The 27,109-nt window shown below is 36.6% G+C and overlaps 1 protein-coding gene across 1 annotated transcript; it reads left to right on the forward strand.

The window, feature by feature from the left end:
- Positions 1-15,124: 15,124 nt before the first annotated feature.
- On the forward strand, positions 15,125-27,104 carry itih3a.2 (inter-alpha-trypsin inhibitor heavy chain 3a, tandem duplicate 2). Its single transcript, XM_053652759.1, has 21 exons — positions 15,125-15,283; positions 16,895-16,918; positions 17,216-17,370; positions 17,598-17,702; positions 18,130-18,292; positions 18,381-18,491; positions 18,995-19,123; positions 19,214-19,330; positions 19,468-19,636; positions 21,435-21,560; positions 22,727-22,908; positions 23,044-23,229; positions 23,360-23,499; positions 23,754-23,914; positions 24,230-24,271; positions 24,373-24,459; positions 24,548-24,691; positions 24,781-24,982; positions 25,085-25,257; positions 26,012-26,123; positions 26,295-27,104. Exons 1-21 carry the CDS (start codon positions 15,158-15,160, stop codon positions 26,431-26,433), a joined length of 2,793 nt encoding a protein of 930 aa, XP_053508734.1. The 5' UTR covers positions 15,125-15,157; the 3' UTR covers positions 26,434-27,104.
- The last annotated feature ends 5 nt before the right edge of the window (positions 27,105-27,109 follow it).

Below are 27,109 nucleotides of genomic sequence, written 5' to 3' on the forward strand. Positions count from 1 at the left end.
AAACATCTAAAAACAAACAATTTTCTCTCATCAGATCGTGTGTGCTTTGAGCTCTGAGAGAGAGCAAGGCACATCAAAGCATGCATGCAGACTCATACACACACACACACACACACACACACACACAGCCCGTTTTCTCTTTACCCAGACCACCTGAAACAGGAAGTGACAAACACTGTTCATGCTATAATTCATTAACACACAGGTCAATCAAGTAAAAAGGAAGCTCAACTCTTAGCGATAATTGCAGTCACCTCACGCCTCTCAATAAAAGATCTGCAGCGTGCAGACCGCGGGCCATTTCCGACTCGTTTGGGGACCTGCTGGGTCAAAGATCGGCGCCGCTTTAAGATTTTCACATTCCCCTTCCACTGCGCGATCGGCCCTCGTAATCTGCAGCGTTTGCCACAGGCTCCGCTAATCGAGCAAACAGGAAAAGGCCAAACACGTTCGGCGCAATCAGGCAGACAGCGAGCTGATCAGGTGACCCAGGAGAGGAGCGGGCGATAGAGTCCAGTGTAGGGGTCACTGCCAGGTCGTCATAATTCGCCCAAAGGCGAAACAGATGGAGGGAAGAATGGGCAGCCCATCTCTCTTAGCTCTCCTTCAGAGAAAGGATTACATTGTGTTTAGCCTCATCATAAGGCCCTGTTTCAATTTATACAAAGATGAGCTTCTGGGTGCATTACCTTTAGTGGTATATATTAAATCCTTAAGTCGAGTTTGTGAATTCATACATCCAGAATATTTTGCACTTACAGGAACAGCTTGGTGATAAAATCGAATTTACCCAGTTTACCATTTGACTGCAGGAAATGGTTTAAGGAACTCATTAAGAGATTGTAGGAAAAGTGCATGAGCTGAACAGATTTTTAGAGCGTTATGAATTATTGTCCACAAATATTTGGATAAAATGTGGCTAAAATAAGCATCAGATAGGATCGTTGACTTTGTTACAAGTGATTTTGTGCTCCTTCTCTTAGACAAAGCCACATGAAATTAACTTTACACTTTTGAAACGTTTTTTCACCTTAATTTTCAGTATTGCTAATGTATGTAGCTAACAAGCAGCACGATTCAACAAAACATATATCTGAAATATGTTTGGATGCAGTTCGCTCTCCATCTTCTATGGACATGAGTTAAATGGAAGTTTGATCATTTTTGGATGTGTCGGAACGTCACACGTTGAATATAAAACCGACTACATTCTTTTAACCTGGTTTTATATTCAACATTGTGAACTTCAATCCAGTTTATTGGATTTCCATCTTTGTGTCTTTTGAAGTATCAGTTCTGAATGGTCTGAGAGGGAAACGGGTGAAGTTTTTTGGACCGCTTTTCCATAATTGCTAACTGACAGTTCCTGTCACAAGCAATATGGCCGACATGTGAGCACAGTGAGACTTACTGTAATAAACATTTAGGAATGTAATGTTAAGGTGGCAGACATTTTGGACTTTCTGTAATTATTCCTTCAGCACAATCTGGTATCACAGTTCACCAAAAAGCTGAAAGTTTGGCTTTATCTACTTTTTCTACACAGCTTAACAAAGATCATCCAAAAAAAAAAAAAACCCCAAACAAATGAAGTGAACGAGACATTACATTTACTGTAAGTGAAAACCAGGGGAATTTAGCAAACTTTGGTATCATTACATCGCTTAAAATTAGAAGGCAGAGTTTAAAAGAAAGCTGGGAGTTGTGCTTTATTCACTTTGCACTTTTAAATACAGAGAATATATCCTTGATATTTTACAAAATCATGCATCTATACAGCTTAATACTGTCATTTGAAGCAAATCTACTAAATTTGGTGTTCGATAGACTTCCATTACTATATTAGCCTTGTTAGTCTGGTGCAGAGCTGAAGAAGCAAACATTAGACCCCAAACATGTCTTAGTAGACTGGGGAAAGTCAGAAGTGTTGTAAGTCTACCACAGGATCAGAGTGAAAATGCAGCAATGCAGCAGATGAGTATTGTTCATACACATGGTGTTTAGTCACTGCTTCAAAGAGCTTTTGATTTGAACCTGAGTTCTCAAATAGGCTTGAAATGGCAGACTGGAACCCTCTCTCTGTCTAATTGAATCAGCATCCTGTGCAGTGTTTTCCCAGAATGGAACAACGCTCCTGTCGTCTGTCTGTCTGCTCTTTCTTTTACTCTTACACTTTCTATATTTGGTTTTTTTTTTTTTTTTTTTTTTTTGTTTGCTTGTTTTTTTCCCCCTCAGCTTATCGTACCATCTGGAATTCAGCTCCATGAGTCTGATAAACATGGGGCACCAGTACGTCTCTCTCTCTCTCTCTCTCTCTCTCTCTCTCTCTCTCTCTCTCTCTCTCTAGACATAATTGTGATTTAACACAAGCATGACAGTATGAGACTTCCAGCATGCAAAAAAAACAAAACCCTTTACCAAACAAACAAACAAGGAAGATAAGTCTGAAATATGTAAAGTATCTTATCTGAACATGTAAAATGGTAAGAATGTTGTTTCTTGTTGCAACAAGAACACGGCTCATACCTGAGACACACGTCTCTGTCCTCGGTTAAATGGTGATGCCCTTATGACCTTTTCTCACTGAGGTCAGCACTTGTGTAATAGTAATGGTAATAATTACATAAAGTACATTATGTGTTGTTTTTTTTTTTTTTTTTTTTAATTAACTCGAATAAAATCTTGCTATTGATTAATGATACTGATTTAATGCTTCACTATTGTAAGACAGTGAGTGTTAATGAACAGATAACGACACTGAGGCAATTCGGACAATGTGCAGGACAGTTTTCAAATGGTTTTCGTTGATTCAAAAATAAAAAATCTTTATGTTCTACCCTCTACATTTCAATTCTATGCTGCTCTGTGATTGATTGATTTCTTTCTTTCTTTCTTTCTTTCTTAAATGCCTAGTTAACCCCTTGGTTTATTTATTGGTACATTTTTACATTTCATGATTTGCATTGCAGTGTCCTGTACCGAAATGGAAAGAAAAAACGAACAGAAAAAATAACTGAGCTCTTGTTTGAAACAAAAAATCCCAACAACAAACAATAAAACATACATACGTGATTTTTCTTCAATTCTCAATGTATGTTTCTCACGTGTAATTGTGTGAGTAATATAATATTTTTTTAATATAATATAAAAAGAAACGTCCTCTCACATTCAACTGCTTTTATTTCCAGCAAATTTCTTAACATGTGTAAACATTTGGATTAACATAAAAAGATTCAACTGAGAGATAAGTTTCACAAACAAGTTTCACAGACATTTGACGAATAGATATGGAGTAACGAGTCCCTGAACAAAATGTGGGTCAATATTAAAAGTAACAGTGAGTATCTGGTGTCCTCCAGCTGCTTTAAGTACTACAGTGCATCTCATCCTCATGGACTGCACCAGATTTGTCAGTTCTTGCTGTGAGATGTTCCTCCACTCTTCCACCAAGGCATTTACAAGTACTCCATCACGTCTGGGGGACACACAGTTACGTGTAATTTTCCACTGCGGGGACGATCAGCTGTCCTTCCTGTCTCCCTGTAGCACTGTCTCAGGTGTCTTACATTACAGACATTACAGTTTATTGCTCTGGACATATCTGCAGTCCTCATCCCTCACTGCAGCAGGCCTATGGCATGTTCACGCAGGTCAGGAGGAACACGAGACATCTTTCTTCTGGTGTTTTTCAGAGTCAGTAGAAAGGTCTCTTTAGTGTCCTAAATTATTGTAACTGTGAGCTTAATCACCTAGCGCCTGTAAACTGTTCGTGTTTTAAGGTCTGTTCCACAGGTGTATGAGCAATAATGGTCTATGATTCACTGAACAAGCATGAAAAACATCGTTTAAACCTTTCTGATAAACATCTGTAAAGCTTATTTGGATTTTACAAAATTATCTTTAAAACGCAGTCTCCTGTAAAAGTGACGTTTCTTTTTTTTTTATATGAAAACAAATGTGAAGGGACTTTTCAAGTACTCATCTCGTGAATAATATATGATCACATGAAACATTAATGTGAAAATAAATGAATCACGTGTGGTAAGGTAGGAAAGCAATAAGTTGAAAAAGAGCTTAAAAATTTTAAGAAAAAATAATTTACTATAAGGTACTTTATGGTGATGATGATTAGAAATGTTTCGGGGTTTTTTTGTGTGGTTTTTTTTTTTGTTTTTTGTTTTTTTCTTCAATTTAAAAATCCACCATGGTGGATGATAGATTTTTAAATGGAAAACAAAACAAACAAAAAGTTGAGTTTTTGTTTTTGCGATTGCTAACATTATTACAGCCTTCTGTACGCTCCCTTAAACCTGAAATGTTGGAAATGTTCATTTTTCTAGGCTTTTGGTTCAGAACAATTAAATAGTTAATTGTGATTGGGTGGTGGTGGTTTTTTTTGTTTTTTTTTAAAAAAACACTATATCGTACAAGCTTAAGTTGACGTGAGAGATTAGGGATAGCTGGTTTAGTTGATGTGTGTCCCGGGTGCTTGCTTCCTTGGCGAAAGGTGCACTAATTTATCGTCAGTATTTATTGTGCGATCTGAAACACAGACTTCTTTTTCGTTTGTGATGCTTTCTCACCCTTTTATTTTCATACGTAAATAAAGTCGATTTAAAAGATTGTAGTTTCATACTTTCACTCTGAAGATCTGAAAATAAGGGGGAATAGAGTGAGAGCGAGAGATCAGTCTGATTACAGGGGTGTACAAAGGACAAAAATCTGAAAGAGACAAAAAGAGAGAGAGAGAAATAGAGAGGTCTTGGCTATAAGAGCTTACAGATGAAGGAAAAGAAAAAGAGAGGCAGAGATAAAGACCAGGCAGCCATGTGGGTGATTCCAGCCTCGCTCAGGTGTGTCCGACTAGCAGCGCCGAGAGACAGACAGGCGGGTAGACTGGCGTCGGCGGCCACACGCGTGTCCTGCCACGCCGCACGCCAAGAACCCGCATACCAGCGCGCCCACACGCGGGCACAATGAGTGCTCAGTCCTGCATCACGCATCGCCGGCAGCAGCAATGCCAAAAATTCCAACACAAAGGTAGAGCTGATGTGTGAGCCGGAGAGGGTGAAGGGTAACGCACTAATCACTGCACAGTTCACACAACCACCATACATACACACATACCATACACGTGACCTTGAGCTGTTTGACATCAGATAATAGTTACATGTGTATGAAAAGTCATGGCGACACTTTTCAATAAAAAGGATTTGAAGGATTTGTTCCACATGTCGGCCTTCGTGTAACTGAAGCTGAATGAATGATGTGATGCAATTGCTCTTCTTCTGCATATTAACCGTCAACTGAAACTAGTTTGAGCTAAGAAAAAAAAAAAAAAAAAAAAAAAGAGCAACAACATGATTTGAGAGAGGTTATGACGGATAAAATGATTTAGAGCAGAAATCTGAGCAGAAAAGTGTGTCCTATAACAAAAAACAGCAGTGGGGGGGGGATAAAATCAAACTTCTACAAAAGGAATTATAGTGTTATCATATAATTTTATAATATAAATTTATTCAGAGCGAGTCTAATTCAAACATTTAATGATTATGCACATATAAAAATGTGTTTTGTAATATAAAGCTGAAAAAAATTACTAAATCATTAAAAAAAACATTAAAGCAATGATCAGGATGTCGGTTTTATAATAGAAGCACATATACACAAACATTTCTGCAATGTGCTTTTTACATTTTTGTATTTTTTTTATTTGATTTTTTTTTTTAATTGTATTTTTAATATCTCTATGCAACAGTTACTGTGGCAAAGTTCAGGAATTAGTGTTGTTTTTTTTCCTCCTTATTTTTGACAATTTATCTATTTGCTGCACTTGGTGGCTTTCTATAGCTACAGCTTTCACCAGGTTGTACTTTAGGTTGTAGATAAGAAATTGTAGAAAAAGGCCAAGCAGAATCAAATGAATCTTAAGCCTGAAATTCAGACTCAAATTTCCAGCATACTGTGTATGAAAGTGTATAAAAATGTATAAAAGTGCGTCCATGGTGATTGAGAATCATGTAAAATATCCATATTGTAAGGATTTGGTGAGTTTTCTATAGCTCCACATAAACTCAAAGACTGTTTTGACAGAACCATTTTAACTCGTACACTTACTGTAGTTTTAAGTAGGTTTCAGGTGTCTTATGCCTTTTCAAGGATGTTCTGCACATCATGGCGTTTCTGTAGCTACAACTCTCGTTAAGTTCAAGAGGGGCAGAGAGGCTGGTAAGGGAAATAGCTGCTATACTTGTTTCATAGATGTTCTACAATAATAAACGTAACTATAAATAGACAAAACTGGATAACCCGTCATTCTTCTGGAAATTAAAAAACAAAATGCAGTGACGAATAAATCCTTTCAAGATATGCTGTTATTGGAAAATAATCCATTTTGTCGTTGTTGATTATTTTCCCGTATCATCATACCCCCTCCCCAGTTGTTTTATTCCTTACATATCTCATCTATGCAACTGTTATGATGGTAGTGTATTGGTTCAAGACTAGACTAACCCTAACCCTAAGGCTTTTGTGCACTTTCTTACATTATATCTTTCAGTTAAAGTTCGAAGGTTGAGAGCAGGCGTTGAAATTCAGGCTTATAAAATATTTCCAGACAAATGTTCCCCAAATGTAATGATCAGGGTGTTACTCATCAGGAACTTCATGATAAATTGTGAATTTTTCTTCTGAGCAATATTTCAGTGTGTCTTGATTGTTGACAAAGATTGTATAGTTTCATGTTTTAAATTCAAGTTTTAAATATCTCTTATCTGATCTATCCAAAGATGTGGTTTCATTGCTCATAAGTGACAACGTTTTAAGACTTTTGAAGGATTCGCAACACATTGTGTGCTTTCAATAACCACTCAGTATGTTGCTTGAAGGATTTTAGATTTAAAAAAAAAAAGAAGAAGAAAAAAAGGAGACCAAGCAGGGGAAAAAATGATGTAGAACAAGCCTTAAATGCAGATTCAGTGTTTACAATTATCACATGCACAACTAATAATAAATAATAATGGTTGAGGGTATATGTACATATAATTTAAAAAGATTTAAAGTATGTATTAATGTTTCTTGTTAGTACTCTACCATGCATTCAAGCCTAAGTATAATAGAATAGAATAGAATAATATAATATACAAAATTGCCACATAGTTCACAAAGTTTCCAGAGAAATGTGGCGTAAAGTTCTTCTGAAGGACTTTTGTCCCTACACTGATACTACTTCACAATGAAATTTATGCACTTGGAATTTATATAATTACAATTATCACCAAAAAAAAAAAAGTGATTTCTCTTTATCTTCATCTAGATAAAAAGCAATTGTACGTTTGTAAGAGAGACTAAGCAGCGATACTAAAGTTCTTTTAGCTTTATGTTACGCGTTTCGCTGCGTTTGTACTGATATCAGTGCCTCATCTTCAGATTGCGTGTTATCGTCTTCTAAATAAACATGTGTGTACAGCAGCAAACGCTCCCATACAGAAGTGAGACGTGAAATAAAACACTGACACAACAACAACGATGAAGTGTACGGTCAGGGGACAACGTGTTTGTCGAGTTTACACATGTAGCCTACAAGGAATTTGTTCTGGTTAGATTTGGACCTCACGTACTGTTTACTATGACAGTAATGAGCAGTAAACAATTGTAAACATGGTAAATACTGTATGTCACAAGAATCTTTGGTGCCAACAAATAAGAGCAGCTGATTCGAAACAGAACATTCGTTTTTTTCCCCCCTTAAACCGAGAAACCGCAGCAAACTGCAAAGCGTAAATCAGAATATCGTTAGAACTTGCTGACAGAATCTGATTCTTCTTGGATTCACCAGAATCAGACTTTCCTCATTTACTTGAGTTATGATTCCAGACCCGAGTAACACAAATACACACGTCGAAATATCATCACTATTGACGGAAATTGCCCTGCTTCTTGAAGGACTGTTTATAATGTTCAGAATTCAGATTCCCTCACTTTTAAATGGACTGGAAATCTGCTAAATGAGCAACATGGACTGTTTGGGGTACTCCGTATTTCTGTTCCCCAGAAGATTCGACCCAGTTGTTGGACGACGGGTGGAGCAAATTTATTTTCTTTTCCAGCACAGACTTCAGGGACAGTTTAATTAAACGTATGCAAAACTCTTTATCAGTGTCTCTTTGATTCAGAGGTTCACATTCAATTTGATTCTTTTTATTGTCAGTGCACACGCAACAAAATTTTGTTTCGTGCACAATTACACCAATTTAATGATACCTATTTTGTAATGTATAATTTATTTTTTTTAAAAATCTGTCAAGTGATACAGCAGAAAGCTTTTCAGGAGGAACAGAATGTCAACAGCAGTGAATTATGCAGCAGTGAATTACAGTTAGATTAATAATGAAAATAAAATGTAACAAATTAGTGATGAAAGGCATGTAGTGTTTGGTCTACGGCAACACACAGTGCTCCAAATGATAAATATAAAAATAATAATAGGATGAGGTCAAATATTTGGGAAAATTACACCAAAAACAACAACAACAACAACAACAAACACAACCATAGACAGTAATATAATTGTATTGCAGTAATATTTGCATTTTTATAGAATTAAATACTAGTTATATTTGCTAATTAAAATTTTTATTTTCATTTAAATGGTAATATAAAACTAATGGGGGAGTAAGACATTACTTTTTAATATCTATACTATTTAAATGTAGGGGTTTTTTTTGTTTGTTTGTTTGTTTTTTTAAATGCAACCGATTCATAAACTTTATAAACTCTATACAAGGAACACTAAAATGGTGGGGGAAAAAATAAACGGTACATGATAATTTTTGTCATTCTTATTTGAATGTTTTTAAGTGTAAAAAAGAAATAATAAAATATATATATATATATATATAATAAAATGTTATCAAATGTTCTGAAAACAAACATCAAACCCAGACCCAAAATTTCATGCCCAATGAAAATTTTATATAAATTAAATGTACTAAACTTTCAAAAACTTTTCAACCCCCCAAATCTGTTGTTTCCTTTAATTACACCGTTTTTTTTTTTCTAAGTGAATTCCTCAGAGTTCTTTTTTCAAGATTTTGGCGCCCCCTAGTGGACAACAGCGCTACACCGTAATTGTAACTTTGCCGCCATCTTGTGGTCACATAATGCAACTACACCGATTCTCTGAATATAAATTCTAATTGCTTAAGTTTTGTGGCAAGTGTAGCCAGTTAACATTATAAGAAGGCATGTTTGGTGTTTGACGTGGAGTCACGAGGCTAATGTTGCTAACAAGTATGGAACACTTATAGCTAACAGTTTAGCATGCCTAAATTAAACAAAAAAAAAGAAGGCACCAGAGAAGGTCTTTGTTTAACAAAAATAAATATATATAGCCTACAATGTAAATTAGAACTTTATTATCATGTAAATTAGTTCTTACATATAGGCTAATTATATAAGGAAGCCTTTATTCATGGAAGCACTTTTTCTGTCATACTGTCATACAGAAGAATGCAAACTTCAGACATGTGACTTTTGGAGAGTAGGTAGCATTTAGGTTACAATAACATTTATAGATATTGTCTGTGTAATATTTTTACTTGTAGTTTTACAATTCACTTTGATATTCGCAGCATGTAAAACTGTCATGGCAATAAAACTGAGAAAAGCAGACAAGGAACCACACACATATCCACCTCATCATATCTGTATCTGAAGACTGAGAAACACATCTGTTATTAGTTATTAGGTCTCAGTCAGAGCAGCCTGAGGGACCCTGCGAAGCCTCCGACTCGAATCCAGCTCAACTCCTGAACTTCCGACACGATCCGGGTCAACACGCTTACCCTCGGCCCATGGGACACACACACACACACACACACACACACACACACACACCCCAGCCGTTTAATCACCAAGCACACCAACAAGGTCTCATTCACACTCTCTCTCTCTCTATCTCTCTCTCTCTCTCTATCTCTCTCTCTCTCACACACACACAGACACACACACACACACACATCACTCTAAATGGAGATGAGAGAATGACTGAGTTACTCTTTAAAAATATTCCACTTTCCCACACTTCCTGAAATAGCACTACAGTACACCGAAATCCACCAGTTAATTCAAGTGACATTACACATACTGTGAACTCTAGAGGCTGGGCTACAAACAGAGCAAATGGAAAATGAGTCATATTATTCTGCATAATTGTCTAGTCTGTTACTATGGCACCCAAACAAAAATACTGTATTAAGTAATAAATAATAAATAAAGTAAGGGGTTAAAAAAAAATTACCTATGTTCATTTGACTAATTCAAAGCACAAGATTTCAGTCTGATGGAGAACCTGTGAAACGAACTGAAAATTCTCCATTTAATCTCACAGAACAGTTTTTCCAAGAAGAATGAGCAAAAATATCAGGATCAAGATGCAAATCCCAGAAGACTGGCAGCTATAATTGCAGTCAAAGTACTGACCCAAGGGGGGTGAATACTTCTGCAAACAACAAACTAATACATTCTTGTTTACTTAACCGTGGTGCCACAGTCAAAAATATTTTGCCCCTTCAAATGTTAAACGTCTTGTGTAACTCAAATGATAAATCACACTTGGGGTTGGGTGAATACTTATGCAAACTTGTTCCAACTTATAGCAAAATAACATGATGTACATGTACATTTAATGTCCAGTTACATAATGTCGACTTATACCCTGTCCATCATTCAAAAATCACCACCGGGGCATTTCTGCGTGTTTTAAAGCTCTGCAATCTTACTGTGCTTTATTATACACACATTCACCTTGTTGCTGCACATTGCAGGTGTACAGATAGAGACTAAAGACTACGATGAGCATAGAATAGTCTTTACGATTAATGATAGCTTGATGTAAGCTATTCAAAAATAGAAGGCTATTCCACAAGCATGGGGATTTATTGGGGGAAAAGCACCACCCCCCTGATTTAGTCTACATTCTAGGTACTGATAAACAACCTGCACCTCCATCCATCCATCCATTTTCCATACCTCTTATCCTATACAGTGTTGCGGGGGAGTCTGGAGCCTATCCCAGGAAACGCGAGGCATGAGGTTGGGGGACACCCTGGAAGGGCAGGGCACAATCGCACACACACTCACACACCCATTCACACATTATGGATAATTTGGAAATGCCAGTCAGCTTACAATGCATGTCTTTGAACTGGATGGAGGAAACCGGAGTACCCGGAGGAAACCCCGGAATCACGGTGAGAACATGCAAACTCCATTCACACAGCGCGGAGGCGGAATTCAAACCCCCAACCTCAGAGGTGCGAGATAAATGTGCTAATCACTAAGCCTGCGTGGCCTCCCACAACCTGCACCTTTCCATCATAATAGACAATGAATTCATTGTTATCTGCCTTTCATCAGAGTCAATTTCTGACCATAGCACTACTCTCGGATAGAGCTTCTTGCTTGGTGGACTGTTTCTCACCCCAGCGCTGACATTGAGATTGAGTTCAAAATATCAAGCAACACTTTTTGTACCAGCGCCACACACACCACCATGTCAGTGTCACTGTAGTGTTGATCAGCATCCAAATAATACCTGCTCATTGGTAGTCATATAGTCATATGATGGGGTAGACGGAGGCTAATACGTTTGACAGAGCAGCAGTTGGAATACAGTCAGCTTTAAGCACTTTAACCAGATTAAAGAACACTCAAAGAAAAAAAAAAGCTAAACGCTAAAGGGTTCTTTGATTTTTCCCTTTGGAGGAACCTTTTAAAATAAAAATCGGACTCCATAAAGCACTCTTTAGTTTGCAAAAATGCAGTATATTCTTATGATGATTATTTCAGAGAGAGCTACATGTAAAACCTTTTTAGGAACCGAAGTACTCTTAACTATCCAAAGAACACCTTGAAAACGCCTTTTTCTAAAAGTATACAGGCTCCTTTGGATATTCTAGCCTTATAGTAATCATTTCTGTTCTACGTATTTTGCATCTAATAAAATTTTTATTGAATACTTTTTCCATTTGACAGTACACACGCAACATGTTTGCTACAAAATATAAAGAAACCTGTGATGGAGATATTGCTCAAGCTGTTGGACAGTAATATATGGAATATTTGTTTCGTGTAAAGGAGAAATCTGTCGGCAGAATAAGGAGAGACGCTGAGAGGAAGAGAGCAAGAGAAGAAAAATAACTGAGGCTGAAACTGAAGTTTCCTTTATTTGCTTGTTTCTGCCTTTGCCAAAATATCCTATGGGTGTACGGAGAAATAAAGCAGAACGGGCGGCTTACTGTCGGGTTGAAGAATTTGGATATTTGAGAGGTTTTCCTCATTTATGCCATGAAATATTTTTTTTCTTCTGAACATGACTTCATAGGTGACTTCAGTCCTGTTAAAGAGGGAGGAGTGTGCAAAGACAAACACACACACACACAAACACACACACACACCCCAACAACCCAGGCTGAGATCAAGCCAGAATGCCATAGTTGCACAACCCTCACAGGCAGACCCATTGATTTCTGCCCTCTCCTTCTTGGAAGCTGTATTAACAGCGAAACTGCCAGGAATGAAATCTTTTTTTGATAAATAAGCAAACTTGTTGAAGTTGCTCTAGCAAACCAAAAAAAAGGAAGCTAATTCTGTTCTGGGTGTGTACACATCCAGTGATTACCTGAACATAACAAAACAGCCTCTGTACTCAAAGCAGGAAACAGGAAATCAATGGCCAAGTCTGAGGTATCTTTGTTGGTCTCTCAACCATGCATTTAAATGGTTACGGCGTCGAACTATGAAACATTACGACAGCTGATATCAGAACACCCTCAGGATGTTTGGATTAAACCAGCGTCATTCAGGAGCTAAAATCGATTTGTTCCATCTATGATGCAATTCAGTAAAGCAATAGTTCAGCTTTCTCAAATGGATCCGATCAGTTCATTTTTACCTACATTCGTTTATAGCGTCCAGTTGAACATTATGTAAACATTGTGCATGCTTCCATCATCGCAAACCGCATCGAGTTCTTCAGTACCTTAAACCAAAAATATTCAATGTGGTTTTATACATTATATGACAAAAATGTCTATAAAAATGGACATGAGAACATCACAGTGATTAAAACAGTAGTAATGGCCATATTGAAGTCAGTATCAGACTCATGTAGAAGGTGTGGCCTAATGATTGAAGGTACATATTGTACATTAGAAGTGATTTAGATGATATTATACAGTATATCGGCGACTGGTATAAACAGGCTATATGAAGACGTCAAGGTTCATTATTGGTATCATTATTGCTAATGTCGTAAAATCCAAATGGAGATTTTGTGGATTTTAGTATGAATATGTCAGCCTTAAGGTTATCTATAAGCTAGTGTGCTCCAGAACAATGACAAAATTTGCGTTGAGAAGATATATGCATTCAAAATTTACAGTCTCTCTACCACCAATACAGATCAGTAATTTTGATGACATCATTCTGCACTTCAGCATCTCATCAGATTCTCTGTCCGATCACATGCTCTCTAGAACTTGAAGTGTCCCGCCCCCGAGATTATAAACATCACCTTGCTGAAGTTGCTGTTGTTGTGTGAGAGAAATCATATCAGCAAGCGTGGGACGTAAATGTGCCTTCCTTGAATTCATTCACTTTGAAGAAGGAGGTATTTGTGTCAGCTCACGGCTTTGTGTCAGGCATTTTTATACGGTACTAACTGTCGAGTACGGCTTAAACCGTGCTGTGAGGTAAGCGAAATGCTATTGGCTATTTAAAAAGGCGGAGGAGACACTCGATATGTTCTGCCCTGACGTCCTTTTTCAGTGGAAATTACATCGGCACATTGAATAATCCTGCTCGTTTCAAGGCATTTCACAGGGACTTTAAGGCAGACTATTTTGGAGCACAACAGCACCACCTGTGGTCATAAGAAAAGCACACAGGATGGTATGAAGAAGCGAAAAAGCAAGGCTCATTTCTTTCTAACCCAAACTGTAGATTCATGACACGCCCCCCTAGATTTGATCTCTATTTGGGCTGATATTTTTCAGCAGTAAGACGTAACGTGTCATCACCAGTGCACATGAGAAGTGAAATACAGTTGTGGGTGTAATGAATGAACACAAGATGGATTATTTACTCTATCTATCTACTTTATCACCCTTTTTTTTTTGTTCAAAATGCCTTCAGAGGAGAAACTAAAAGTAGATATACACATAAACACATCTTGTCCAAATCAAAGTGACACACAAGGACAGACAACAGAACGGTGAGTTTAATAGTTTCTGATTTGAAGGAAAAGTGACAAGGCTTCTGTTTACAGTGTTCGGTATTCAGAGGAAACCCGGCATGAAGCCAGTAGAACATTTACAATTCAAAAATTAGCATTCATGAATGCAGCTGCTTGTCAGACTCTAAGTGTGTGTGTGTGTGTGTGTGTGTGTTTGCGCAATAGTTTATACCATGTAATATAATGTATCGCCTCCCATTTAATATCACTGATAATATAGTTACATTCTGATTTGGATATCAAATTTCCTGTTCAATACCGATTTATTCTGACATTTTATAAAACTTTATATACGCACACGCAACATTTTTTTTTTAAAGTTAAAAAATACAACAAGGTGTTTTCCTTTCAGAAAGCACTCCCTACTACATCCTTTTTAAGAAGCGAAGAATGCACAACTATACAAAGAACGGTTTTTGTTTTTGGGGGGGTTTTTTTTGCATGACTGCAAAATTTACATATGAACAACGTTTTGGCTGATCAACAACACTTGGTGCCAAGTGTTGTGTTGTTGTTGCCGCCAAGTGCCAAGTTGTCCACCCCAACCTCCCCATCCCCGAATAACTATTCCTTTAAGAATATTGACAACATTAGGCCCTAATCCTAAAGCTGTGTCCATTACATTAATGAAGAATCAACAAGGTTTTCAGGAATGACTGCTTTACAAAGCCAAGTGAACGCTTCAGATACAGAGGTATTAGTCCACACGTTCCACTGGCAAAAGTCCTGTGCATGAAACACTGCCTTATTCATTACACTCTCTCACCCTCCCTCTTTCACGCACACACACACACAAACACACTCATTTAAAAAGCTCCTGCAGTCAGGACTAAACTCAGTGCTCAGAGCTCAGGATTCATCATGTCTAAAGTGTGGATTGGGCTGCTGGTATGTGTGTGTGTCTGTCTGCGTGTTACAGCACAACCGAGTCTTACGACGTTTTTTCTTGATAATGGTGATGATGATGATGATCAGACAGAGGAAGAGGTAAGATTTCATTTGCAGGTAATGGGTTTACTAAATAGTGGATGGTGTGTGTGTGTGTGTGTGTGTGTGTCTTAAAGATGATATATTGATTTATGACTGAAATTAGCTCAAATGTAAATAGGGGTTTTAATACCCATGTGTAAAATTATTTCTGAATCAAAATGTACTTTTTACTTCTAATTGAATTGTTTCTGTACAAGTCGTTTCCATGTGGACGCAGTGAGGCCCTCAGCCTAACTGCGTACTACCTCATGAAGCTGATTGAGAAGATGATGCCAAGAGTGTGCAAAGTTTAATCAGGAATACACTTAAAAATATATATTTCATTTGAAGAACAACTGGGCAAATACTGTATGTAGCATCACATGAATATGTTCATTACATTAGAGCTCATCCATGTGTACAAAGAATATGCATCATAAATCATAATGCATCATAAAGCACTTCCTGGTTTTAGTATTATATATATATATATATATATATATATATATATATATATATATATATATATATACATTCATAATTGATCATAATCTCTACTACCATCATGTGATGTAAAAAGAAATAAATTAAAGCAATACAGTCACGGACTGATTCAGAATGCATCGCAGACCCCTGAGGACTTGTAACCCTTTCGGTACAAAGCAAAAATCACCAAACTGGTCCTGTTGTTTGTCCTTCTGCGTCATTCAAGATTCTAGAGTTTATTGTCATATATACAGGAAACTGTTGTTAGACAGTTCAATGAAGTTCTTACTCTGTGCAAGAGAAAGTGCATATGTGCATTGTAAACATGAGACTTAATAAAATGTGCAATAAAAAAAGAAAGGAAAAAAAAAAGAAAAGAACCCTATAATCACTCATAATGTATTTGAATATTTGCTATTTTAAAATATTAATTGACTTTTCATTTCGATCAGTCTTCTAATATTGTCAAATTATGAAAATCTGATGCACGAGTCCATAATCTGATGCATCGTGTGGCATGTTGTTTGGATACAGCATGAGAAAGAACATGGCATGATTCAGTGTTCAATCCCGTTTGGTCATTTTGTGAAAATGATCTCATATCCTCAAACGCTATTTAAAATTGTAACTAAATCTACGATCATTTTACTTTTGTATAATTCAGTTTGTATGATATTGGCTTTAATATAGTTTTAAACATGCTAGATGTTCCAGTGTATTACATGTTCAGGGTTTAAATAAAATAAAATAAATAAATAAATAAATAAATAAATACTTTTTAAAAAAAAAAAAAAAAAGCTAATTATGGGACAGGAAAAAAAAAATGCCTGTGTACTAAAAGAGTCATATGTCAGTGAGTCATACTTGTCAAGTTCATCTACATATTTACATTTTTACTCTTTTTACTCTCTTTTGTCTCATAATGTTGTTTAAAGCAAAAATGTACACGCTACAGGACGAATAAAGTTGTAAAAGGCAATATATGTGTATTTTTTTTTCAAAACAGTGGTATACAAAAACACAATAAAAGTACACTGGCATATTCTTAAGAAGCAATACAGTATATAGAAATGTATAAAATATTAAATACATGAATATGGAAAACACTCCTGAAATATTAACATGTCCTTTTTATCCACACAGAAGCCAGATCTAAGGAGTCATGAGGTAAGAAATTGTCAGCTGCCTTTGCATTTCTGCCTGCTTATGGAAAGTTGGAAATGTTCAGTAGACCGCTGTATGAAATTAATACAAAATAAAATCCTGTACTTATCCTCATGTAAACAAATCACAGTAACCATGAGCCTTTCTCTACTGGACATATTAGCCAATTAATTGGATAATACAGTATATATCATTCTGTCATTTATCACCAAAAAATCATAATTATTATTTCCTGCTTTATAGTTACTTAATTAGCTAATATGGTTACACACAATGTGGCTAATATTAGTTTAATCTTAGATCGAGATGCAGAATGTGACGATTGACTGCAAGGTGGTGTCCAGATTTGCCCACACAGTCATGACATCCACGGCTCTGAACAAGGCCAACGTCTCACAGGAAGTCTTCTTCGAGGTGGAGTTACCCAAGACGGCCTTCATCACCAACTTCAGCATGTCAGTTGCGGGCTAGTTTTTACTGCCCATAAAATCTGCTCCTAATAAATGAATCTGAGTCATGATGAAACTGACTCACGAATCAACAGTAGACAGCATTGATTCAAATCCAGTTCTCACAGATGGTCCATGTTTTGTTTTTTATTAAATGCTTGTTTGAATATATGCATATGTTTTTAATGCATAATCAATATTGTGCTTTCTGTCTTGTTGGTCATTGGTTTCAGGGAGATTGATGGAAAGTCCTATGTAGGAGAGGTCAAAGAGAAAGAGAAGGCCAAGAAGGAGTATGAGACGGCTGTGTCCTCTGGACATACAGCTGGACTGGTAAAGTAAGTACATCACATGGCATTATAATGAATATGGACACTTGCATTGCAACTTGATTATCATTAAAGATTTATGAGACATTATTAGAGTTTACAAAAAAATGCTCTCAAGAAATTATGACCAACTTACAAAGAATAGACAGAACATTACAAAGATTTACAGTTTCATAGAAATTCTTACCATGCTTATTATTAATAAATCTCAAAAGTTACACAACGGACAATAAGTCACTGGTTTCAGATCAGTAAATGAGTTTGATATATAGCCATCATAAGTAAATAATTTATATATCTGTCTCATGGCCAGTATATATAATATACACTAGAAGACGAGAGCTGGTTTGTGCTTCCACTTTGCATACTTTTAGGTAAAATAATGAAGAAACATTTCCTTTGGACAATTACAGTGTTATGTTGTTGGGGTTTTCAGAGCTTCAGGCCGAAAAATGGAGAAGTTTTCTGTCTCTGTGAACATTGCAGCCAACAGCAGTGTCACATTCACGCTTACGTATGAGGAGCTCCTTCAGCGCCGGCTTGGCAAATATGAGCTCATGATCCGAGTCAAACCCAAACAGCTGGTCCAGCACTTTGAGGTGGAGTACTAATGTGTATTTCCTTTCTTTCTTTCCTTCACTTTAAATTGGGTTTGGATTCATTCAATTTACACACTCACACCCACAGATTGTTGCTACCGTCTATGAGCCCCAGGGCATTACATTTCTGGACACCAATGTCACATTCATCACTAATGACCTGCTCCCTCTAGTGGAGAAAACAGTCACTGATAAAAAGGTGAGTCCATTATTTTCTTAAGCACCGTTTCAGTGACATTTTGGAAATCCACACAGTTTGTTAATGTACATTGGCAAGCTTATAAAGCACAATGATAAGGCATTAATGATCTGAATTAAACTTGTATATCATGATACGTACTGTGTATCGAAATGTCTCTTAATGCATAGTATACATTGCTTTAGCAAAACATGTCTCCAAATTATAACTCCAGTAATAGAAATACTCCAAATATAGGTATAAAACTTGGTAATCAAGATGACCACACTGGATAGTCACAATCTATAGTAGATATTTACAATAGACTATATTGTACCTTTAAATGAACTAGTATCTAATGGTTAGCAGAATATTCTAGTTAACCTTGCTATATTTGGAATATAATATATGTGTCCATGGCACAGGCAACTCCTTCTGTAGTGTACACTGTGTATTTCTGTGTATTAAGGAAATACCGTCATCTGATCAGTGGAAACATCCTATCCCATGGTATTCTTTTCCAGGCCCGTGTGTCCTTCTCTCCAACTTTGGACCAACAGAGGAAATGCCCAGGCTGTGATGGTACACTTATAGATGGGGATTTCATCATCACATATGATGTCAAACGTGAAGAGGATTGGGGTGATATTCAGGTCCAACCTCAGAGGCACTTCTGAGAAAACATTTCAAGGTCAATGTATTTTTAACTCATTTTTTTTTTTTTGTCCCTCTTTCCGTTTCAGATCGTGAATGGTTACTTTGTACACTTCTTTGCCCCAAGTGATTTGCAACAATTGCCAAAGAATGTAGTGTTTGTAATAGACAGGAGTGGCTCCATGGAGGGAAGAAAAATGACACAGGTACGTTAACAGATAGTGTTTGGATGTAGAACTCAACAAAGATACAGCATTATTAGCATTTGTTACTGTTATAGAACTACAGACAGTTCTTTTGTTGTTGTTGTCATTGACGTTGTTGTTGTTGTTGTTGTTTGTAGACTCGAGAAGCACTCTTGACCATTCTAGATGACCTATATGAGGAAGATCACTTTGGTCTGGTCATATTTGACAGTGAGATTGAAACATGGAGACCATCACTGAGCAAAGCTACAAAAGAAAATATAAAAGAAGCAAAACAATATGTCAGACATATAAGAGCAAGGCACAGTAAGTGTTTATAGGAGTATGATGAAGATACAGTGCTTTGAAAAAGTATTAGCTTTTTCTGATTTCTGATTTCTTCTGTTTTTGTGTATATCTTATACTAAATATTTTCAAAAATGAAAAAATCTAAGATATAACAAAGTCAACCTGCGTAAACACAAATGTTGTTTATTGAAGGAAAAAAGTTATCCAATAAGATCTGGGCCTGTGTGATAATGTATTTCACCCCCGTAGAGACTAATTCCCCAAATCTATGAAACTGTATTCATAATGGGGTTCAGGGGACTAGACGCAAACAGGCCTGATTACTGCAAACCCTGTTTAATCAAATCAAGACTTAAATAGAACTTTTTCAACAGCATGAAGTTAGTTAAAAGGTCTTACCCAATAACACACTAAGCCAAAGTTGAAAGAAATTCCAGAAATGACGCAGAAGATGGTGATTGAACACATCGGTCTGGGAAGGGTTACAAAGCTATAACAAAGTATCTAGAACTCCTAATAGTCACAGTGAGAGCCATTATCTCCATATGGAAAAATCTCAGCACAGTAGTGAACCTTCTTAGAAGTGGCCAACATTCCAATATTCCTCCAAGAGCACAGCAACGACTCATCCAGGAAGTCACAAAAGAGCCAAGGATCACATCAAAGGAGTTACAGGCCTCTCTTACATCAATAAAAGTCACTGTTCATGACTCCACTATCAGAAAGACACTGGGCAAAAATGGCCTCCATGGGAGAGTGGTGAGGAGAAAACCACTGCTAACCCAGAAGAACATTAAGGCTCATCTGAATTTTGCCAAAACACACCTAGATGATCCTCGAACCATTTGGGAGAATGTTCTGTGGACTGATGAGTCGAAAGTGGAACCGTTTGTAAGACAGGGCTCCCGTTACATCTGGTATAAACCAAACACAGAATTCCACAAAAAAGAGCATCATATCTACAGTCAAGCATGGTGGAGCAACTGTGGTTATGTGGGGATACTTTGCTGCTTCAGGACCTGGGTGACTTGCAATAATTGAGGGAAACATGAATTCTGTTCTCTACCAGAAAATCTTAAAGGAGAATGTCTGGTCTTCAGTCTGTAAATTGAAACTCAAGACAATGATCCAAAGCATAGGAGTAAGTCCACCTCTGAATGACTAAAAAAAAAAGAGCAAAATTAAAGTTCTGGAGTGGCCTAGTCAAAGTCCTGACTTGAATAAATTGAGATGCTGTGGCAGGATCTTAAGCAGGCCGTTCATGCTTGAAACCCCTCCAGTGTGGCTGAACTAAAGCAATTCTGCAAAGAAGAGTGGGCTAGAATTCCACCACAGTGCTGTGAAAGACTGATCTCCAGTAAATGGGAGAGTTTGGTTGCAGTTATTGTTGCTAAAGGTGGCACAACCAGATTTTAAGTTTAAGGGGACAATTAATTTTTCACATGGGTAATAGGTGTTGGATAACTTTTTTGTGCTTCAGTAAAAAAAAATTTTTTTAAATTTTTAAAAAATACTGTATTGTGTGTTTACTCCGGTTGCCTTAGGTTTTTTTATGGTGTGTTTTGTAAACTATTTACTATAAACTATTTAGTATGAGATATACACAAAAACACAAGCAATCGGGACAAATACTTTTTCACAGCACTGTATTTAGCTACCCTTGTTTAATATTAAAAAACTTTAATAATTTTTTAATGATTTTTAGTTCTTTACATTTGTCAATGTTTGAAAAGATCTCTAAATAGGTTTATGATGGGGGGGAAAGGCTACCCCAGACTCATCTGTAGAAATATTATGTATGCTTACATTTTTTAAGTGACGGATATCAATGGAGCTGTTTTACATGCGGTTGACATGCTGAGTACAGCCAAGAGAAACAACTCCGTTCCAGACAGCAGCCCCTCCATGATCATCCTACTGACTGACGGAGACCCAACTGCTGGTATGCCTGGTTCAAAGACTCAATGTTTATTAGTGCTACATTAAAAAAAACACACAAACATTTTACATACACACTATATGTGCAAAATATAAGGAATAAAACATGATCGAGCATGCTGTTATAACAAAATAATCAACAAAGGGGCATCATGACATGAAGCAGAGGTTCCTGAATTTGGTTAATTACCAATAACAGGATTTTATTTCTCTCAAACATAGCAATTTGCCAGGAATTTGGGTTTTTTTAATGATTAAAGTTTGACACATTGTACTTTTGAAGCCATATAAAGTTCATTTAAGGTAGTGGAACATTAAAACAGTTTTTAATTATGTTGTAGCAGCTGTAAACTGTCATTCACTGACCAGCCTTTTTTGGTACTCTCTCTTAAAGTTAATAATACAAAATGTACACAATTTGTCATATTACCAAGAAACAGAAAGTGTAAAGTCCTCTGTCCTGAAGACACTGATACTGGAGACTCTTTCTCTAAATGTTAAGTACATGTCTCTTTGCAATGGTAAAACTTTACCATACCAAAATTATATAGTTTTCTTAGATTATGAACTTTAACTTATATAGCGCGTTCGCCATACAAGTCTCTGTGAATTAGTTGTTACTATAGAACCAAGAACATACTAGAATGAGCGCTTAGTGTTGCTTGAGTTGCTGCTAGAGAAAATGAATCAACACCTTCCGACCAATCAGATTTAAGAATTCAAATCTGCAGCTTAGTAAATAATGTTACTGTTGTAGGACGTCACAACAGAGGGATTTATATCGATGCTTCACATCGCAGCACATCTGGTTGTTTGAAATGCTGTTGTGCCCTGGAATCAGACATAGTTTGAAACAAGTCACTTCTCACATAGCAAATGAGTGAAAGCAAATTGTTTCCTATTTCCATCTGGTGCAAATACCACCGTGATGACATGATGGCAATGATGCCATCCAAATCTCATTGCTAGAACACAGCCATCGCTCAACCCTGATAAGACCATATCACCAGTAAGATTTAGACCAAGACGTTGGTCTAAAATTGAAAGCCTTATTTTGGTTACATCATTTTTGGCCCACAGTACACTTATTGGCTTCGCTATAACCATATTTGGCCTGATCAGTGTTTTGTTCTACAACACCACCTAAATAGTGTATTTTGTTCCATTTAGGAGAGAGGAATCCATCTGTGATCCAACAAAATGTCCGCAATGCTACTGGCGGAAACATGAGCCTGTTCTGCTTGGGATTTGGCTATGATGTACACTATGGTTTTCTGGATGTGATGGCCAACCAGAACGACGGTTTGGCTCGGAGAATCTACGAAGCCTCAGATGCCGCACTACAGTTGCAGGTACATAGATTGCTATGTGCTATGTTTAAAATAATATTTGTTGGGTGTGAGTTATTATGAGGATGTCAGTTCATTCGAAAAACAGTCAAAGCCAGAACTATGACCTTGACTATGGTCTGCAATTTCATTCCGAAGGGTTTCTATAGAGAAGTGGCAAGTCCGCTCCTCTTAGACGTGAATCTGCATTATCCAAACAGCATGGAGAATTCCTTGACTACAAACCAGTTCAGGCAGTTCTTTGGTGGCTCAGAGATTGTAGTCGCTGGCCGATTGAACGACTCTCAAGCGGACACGTTTCTCGTTGATGTGTCAGCCCAAATGGTGAGAGTATCCAAAAATAATTTCGAAAGGAAATGCACATATGATTATGGAAGAACAATGGTCACCCAACATCTTATACAATTAAATGAAAGTCATAGATGTAATCTCATTTTTTTTTGTTTTCATTTAGCTGGGGGAGCCTTTTATGGTCCAGGGCCAGGCCCATGCTGAGGAGTGGGTTGCCATGTTCCCTGAGCAAGAGTACATTTTTGGAGATTTCATTGAGCATCTCTGGGCATATTTGACCATCCAACAACTCTTGAACAAACAGTAAGTACGATATTTTCCAAATCCAAAGCATTACCATTAGAGAATTTGAATATGTTAACTTTTTTTTATGACAGTGCTTTTGTAATCTAACACTAATGTATATTGCAAGTTTGCACTAAATTATTATTATTATTATTATTATTATTATTATTGTTGTTATTATTATTATTATTATTATTATTATTAATAATAATAATAATAATAATAATAATAATAATAATAATAATAATAATAATAACTTTATGCTCTGATAGAGACAAGTGTACACCCCAGGAATGTGAGAATGTCACCGCTGAAGCACTGGAACTCTCACTAAAATACAACTTTGTCACTCCACTCACATCCATGGTGGTCACTAAGCCGGAAACTAACACAACATCAGAAGATACATTAATTGCTGACAAACTGACAGAAGGTATGAATAAAATGTCTCATTACAATAGAATACTCCTCTAGACTATTAAATATTATAAGCCCAAAATAGTGCTTTTTAAAATTAAATAAATAATCCATAATAATAAAACAACAAATAGCACTCCTTCTATTGTATCTGTATTTGTACCCGTTTAAAACACATTACCTGTTCAATCGGAATAATGTTTGCATATTCAACTACATACCCAGTTGGCACACACACTGACTACACAGCATGTCTCAACAAGAATCCATACGAGTATCACAGTGCTACAGCTAAGTACTGACAGCATGTGTCTCCTCATTTCATTCACAGACCAACGTCTGGACTTTCCTGATTTGCTCCAATCGCAAACACGTAACAGTTTGCTTTCTTAATAGATAACTAAGGTTAATTTGGGCAAATTGTCAAGTTTAACTATCCTCAGAAGCACTATAAAACAATATTTCTACTTCTAGACTCTGGTATAATTGCAATGGGATCTAGAGCATCTCTATCCACTGGCAGTGCATCTGTACATAATCTTTTGCACAACAGTCATTTAGGTGAGATAATATGTGATCATAAATATAAAGATTTGAAGATTTTGTTTAATGACCAAAAATATAAATCAAGTTTATTTTGATCAAATAGTTGTGATAGGTCCGAAAGGTATGGGTTTGGTTGATGGAGATCCTCACTTCATCATTGAGTTGCCAGATCGGAATGATGCTCTGTGCTTCAATACTGATGATAAACCAGGCACCATCTTCAACCTAGTGAAAGATCCAGTCTCAGGTAAAAGTCTGCTGTAAGAAGTCTTACCAAGTCTGCCAAAAAGAGCATTCGATGTATTCACTGATATTCACTTAATTACAAATCCACAGGATTGGTGGTGAATGGGAAAACCATTGGAGACAAGAAGGTGGAGCCTGGGAGCAAGCAGCACACCTACTTTGGTCAATTTGGGATTGTTCATGAGAAATTGGGTATCAGATTAATGGTGACAACCCAAAAGATCATAGTGTCTGAGCATGGCATAGAACAACAATTTGATTGGTCACAAACATCTAATGTTAAAGGTGTAAAGTGAGTGAGATTGAAGAATGTATTCCATCCACATGATACATTAGCACAAACATTGACTCTGGTGTTTAAAGCCCTCATAACCACACCTTTTCTCCTCTCCAGCCTGGACCTTCGGGTAACCAAAGATTACCGTCTCACAGTGACCCTGAAGGACACCTTGAAGTTTATCATCATTTTGCACAAAGTGTGGAAGATGCATCCCTACCACCAAGACTACCTGGGCTTTTACACCCTGAACAGCCACATACTTTCAGAAAGAGTCCATGGTCTTCTTGGTAATTTCACCAAAAACATATTAATCTTGGATTATATATAAAAATAAATAAATAAATAAAAAATTGAGTTTTTTTCAAGTGCAGGCCATTCCCTCAATTAAATGACATGAAGAGTGATTGTAGAAATGCAAACATGGGGAAAAACTGAGTTCTGGCTGGCTGTTGCTTTGAGCTTGATAGCCACCTGGCCCCTGCTAAAAACTCTTCGGTAGGAGTTGTTAAACAGTACGAAGGAGAAAGGCGGTTGATGGGTGTGGAAACATTGTCACTAGTCATGAAAAATGATGCAATCAAGCCCTTCTCTCCTTCTCTGAATAAAATCAGTGGAGCTAATTGTTAAAAAATAACTATTCCATGATGATTGTTTTCCACTGACGAGCTCTAGCAAAATAAAAGCAAAGCAATGAAGGTTTTGCTTTTCAGCATGTAACATTTTCTGTATATTGCTAATGAAAAGCAATACAGTTTGGGTATTTTTTTTATATATATATATATATATATATGTTTAGCGTATGGTATTTCACATCTCGCACTATAATGGTCAGAGATTATGCGATGTTCCAGCTGTTAATGTTTTACTAGCTCTGTTGTTTTGACGAAAACAACATGATTGACTCTTGTCCTTCAAGTCGTATTTATGTTGGCGGAAAAAACAACAACATGATAATCACCATAACTAAATGGAATTACTATATTTATCTATTCAGTTATCTTTAATGGGGTTTTATATTTATTCAGTGTTGCCTTCTTACAGGACAATTTTTCCATGGGTTAACATTTGAAGTTAGTGATGTCTTTCAAGGGAAAGATCCAGACAAACCAGATGCCACCATGTTTGTGAAGGGTCACAATCTCACAGTGACCAGGTAAATAAAAAATAATTTTAAAAAAGCACTCCACCAAAAGAACATATCCTATCAAATACTGTATTTCATCTTTTATGAACAGTGAAAATCCTTGAACTGCACAGGTAAGGACTTGGAAGAAAGACTTATGGCTAAATGAATTAATATTAATTGTGTGCTGTGTTACTCCAGGGGCTGGCAGAGAGACTTCAGAAAGTATATGAAGAAAGGAGAAAATGTGCCCTGTTGGTTTATTCATAACAACGGCACAGGGCTCATCGATGGAGTCCTCGGAGATTATGTTGTCTCTGGTCTCTTTACAACTGTCTGAGAGGGAAAAGGAAAAAGGGACTACAGAATTCCTGACTGGACTGTAGACATATTTCATATTTTCCCCCTTTTTTATTATTGAAAGTATGACATTTGGAATTGAAAAAGTACCTGATCATAAACCAGTATAACAGGAATGTTTCTAACAAACACTGAGAGGACTTTGTTATTGACTTTGTACACATTCTCTTCTGATAAAACGTTTCTGATAACTGTCCAGATTAAATTGGTTTTGTGTCTGTTTTATTCATATAAATGTAGTCGGTTTATTTATTTATTTTTTTGCTCATAATGAATTGAAATTTTGTCAAATAAGCTAATTAGAAAAATTGAGAAACAAACAGTGAAGCAAAATAGAAATGCAGTGATAGCAGAAAGGTGAAATAAGTATTCACTCACTTTTATTTAAAAAAAAGACAAAGAAAAGAAAAGAAAGAATTATTTACAATAAAATGCACACAGATCACACAGTCAAACTGGGAAAAAAATATAAACCTGGGCGATATGTGCCACTTACTAGTATTGCTTAAACTTACTAATGCAGTACACAGTGCAAATCTTTTGTGCCAAATTAAACATAAAACAGACTATTGATTTTGGGCACGATTGGACATTGAGCTAGCAAAGAGCACGCACGATCATTGACCTCATCATCAGAAGTCCTGTTTTATTTTAGG

Source organism: Ictalurus furcatus, chromosome 21 (genome assembly GCF_023375685.1).
Source record: "Ictalurus furcatus strain D&B chromosome 21, Billie_1.0, whole genome shotgun sequence".
Taxonomy (NCBI): Eukaryota; Metazoa; Chordata; class Actinopteri; order Siluriformes; family Ictaluridae; genus Ictalurus; species Ictalurus furcatus.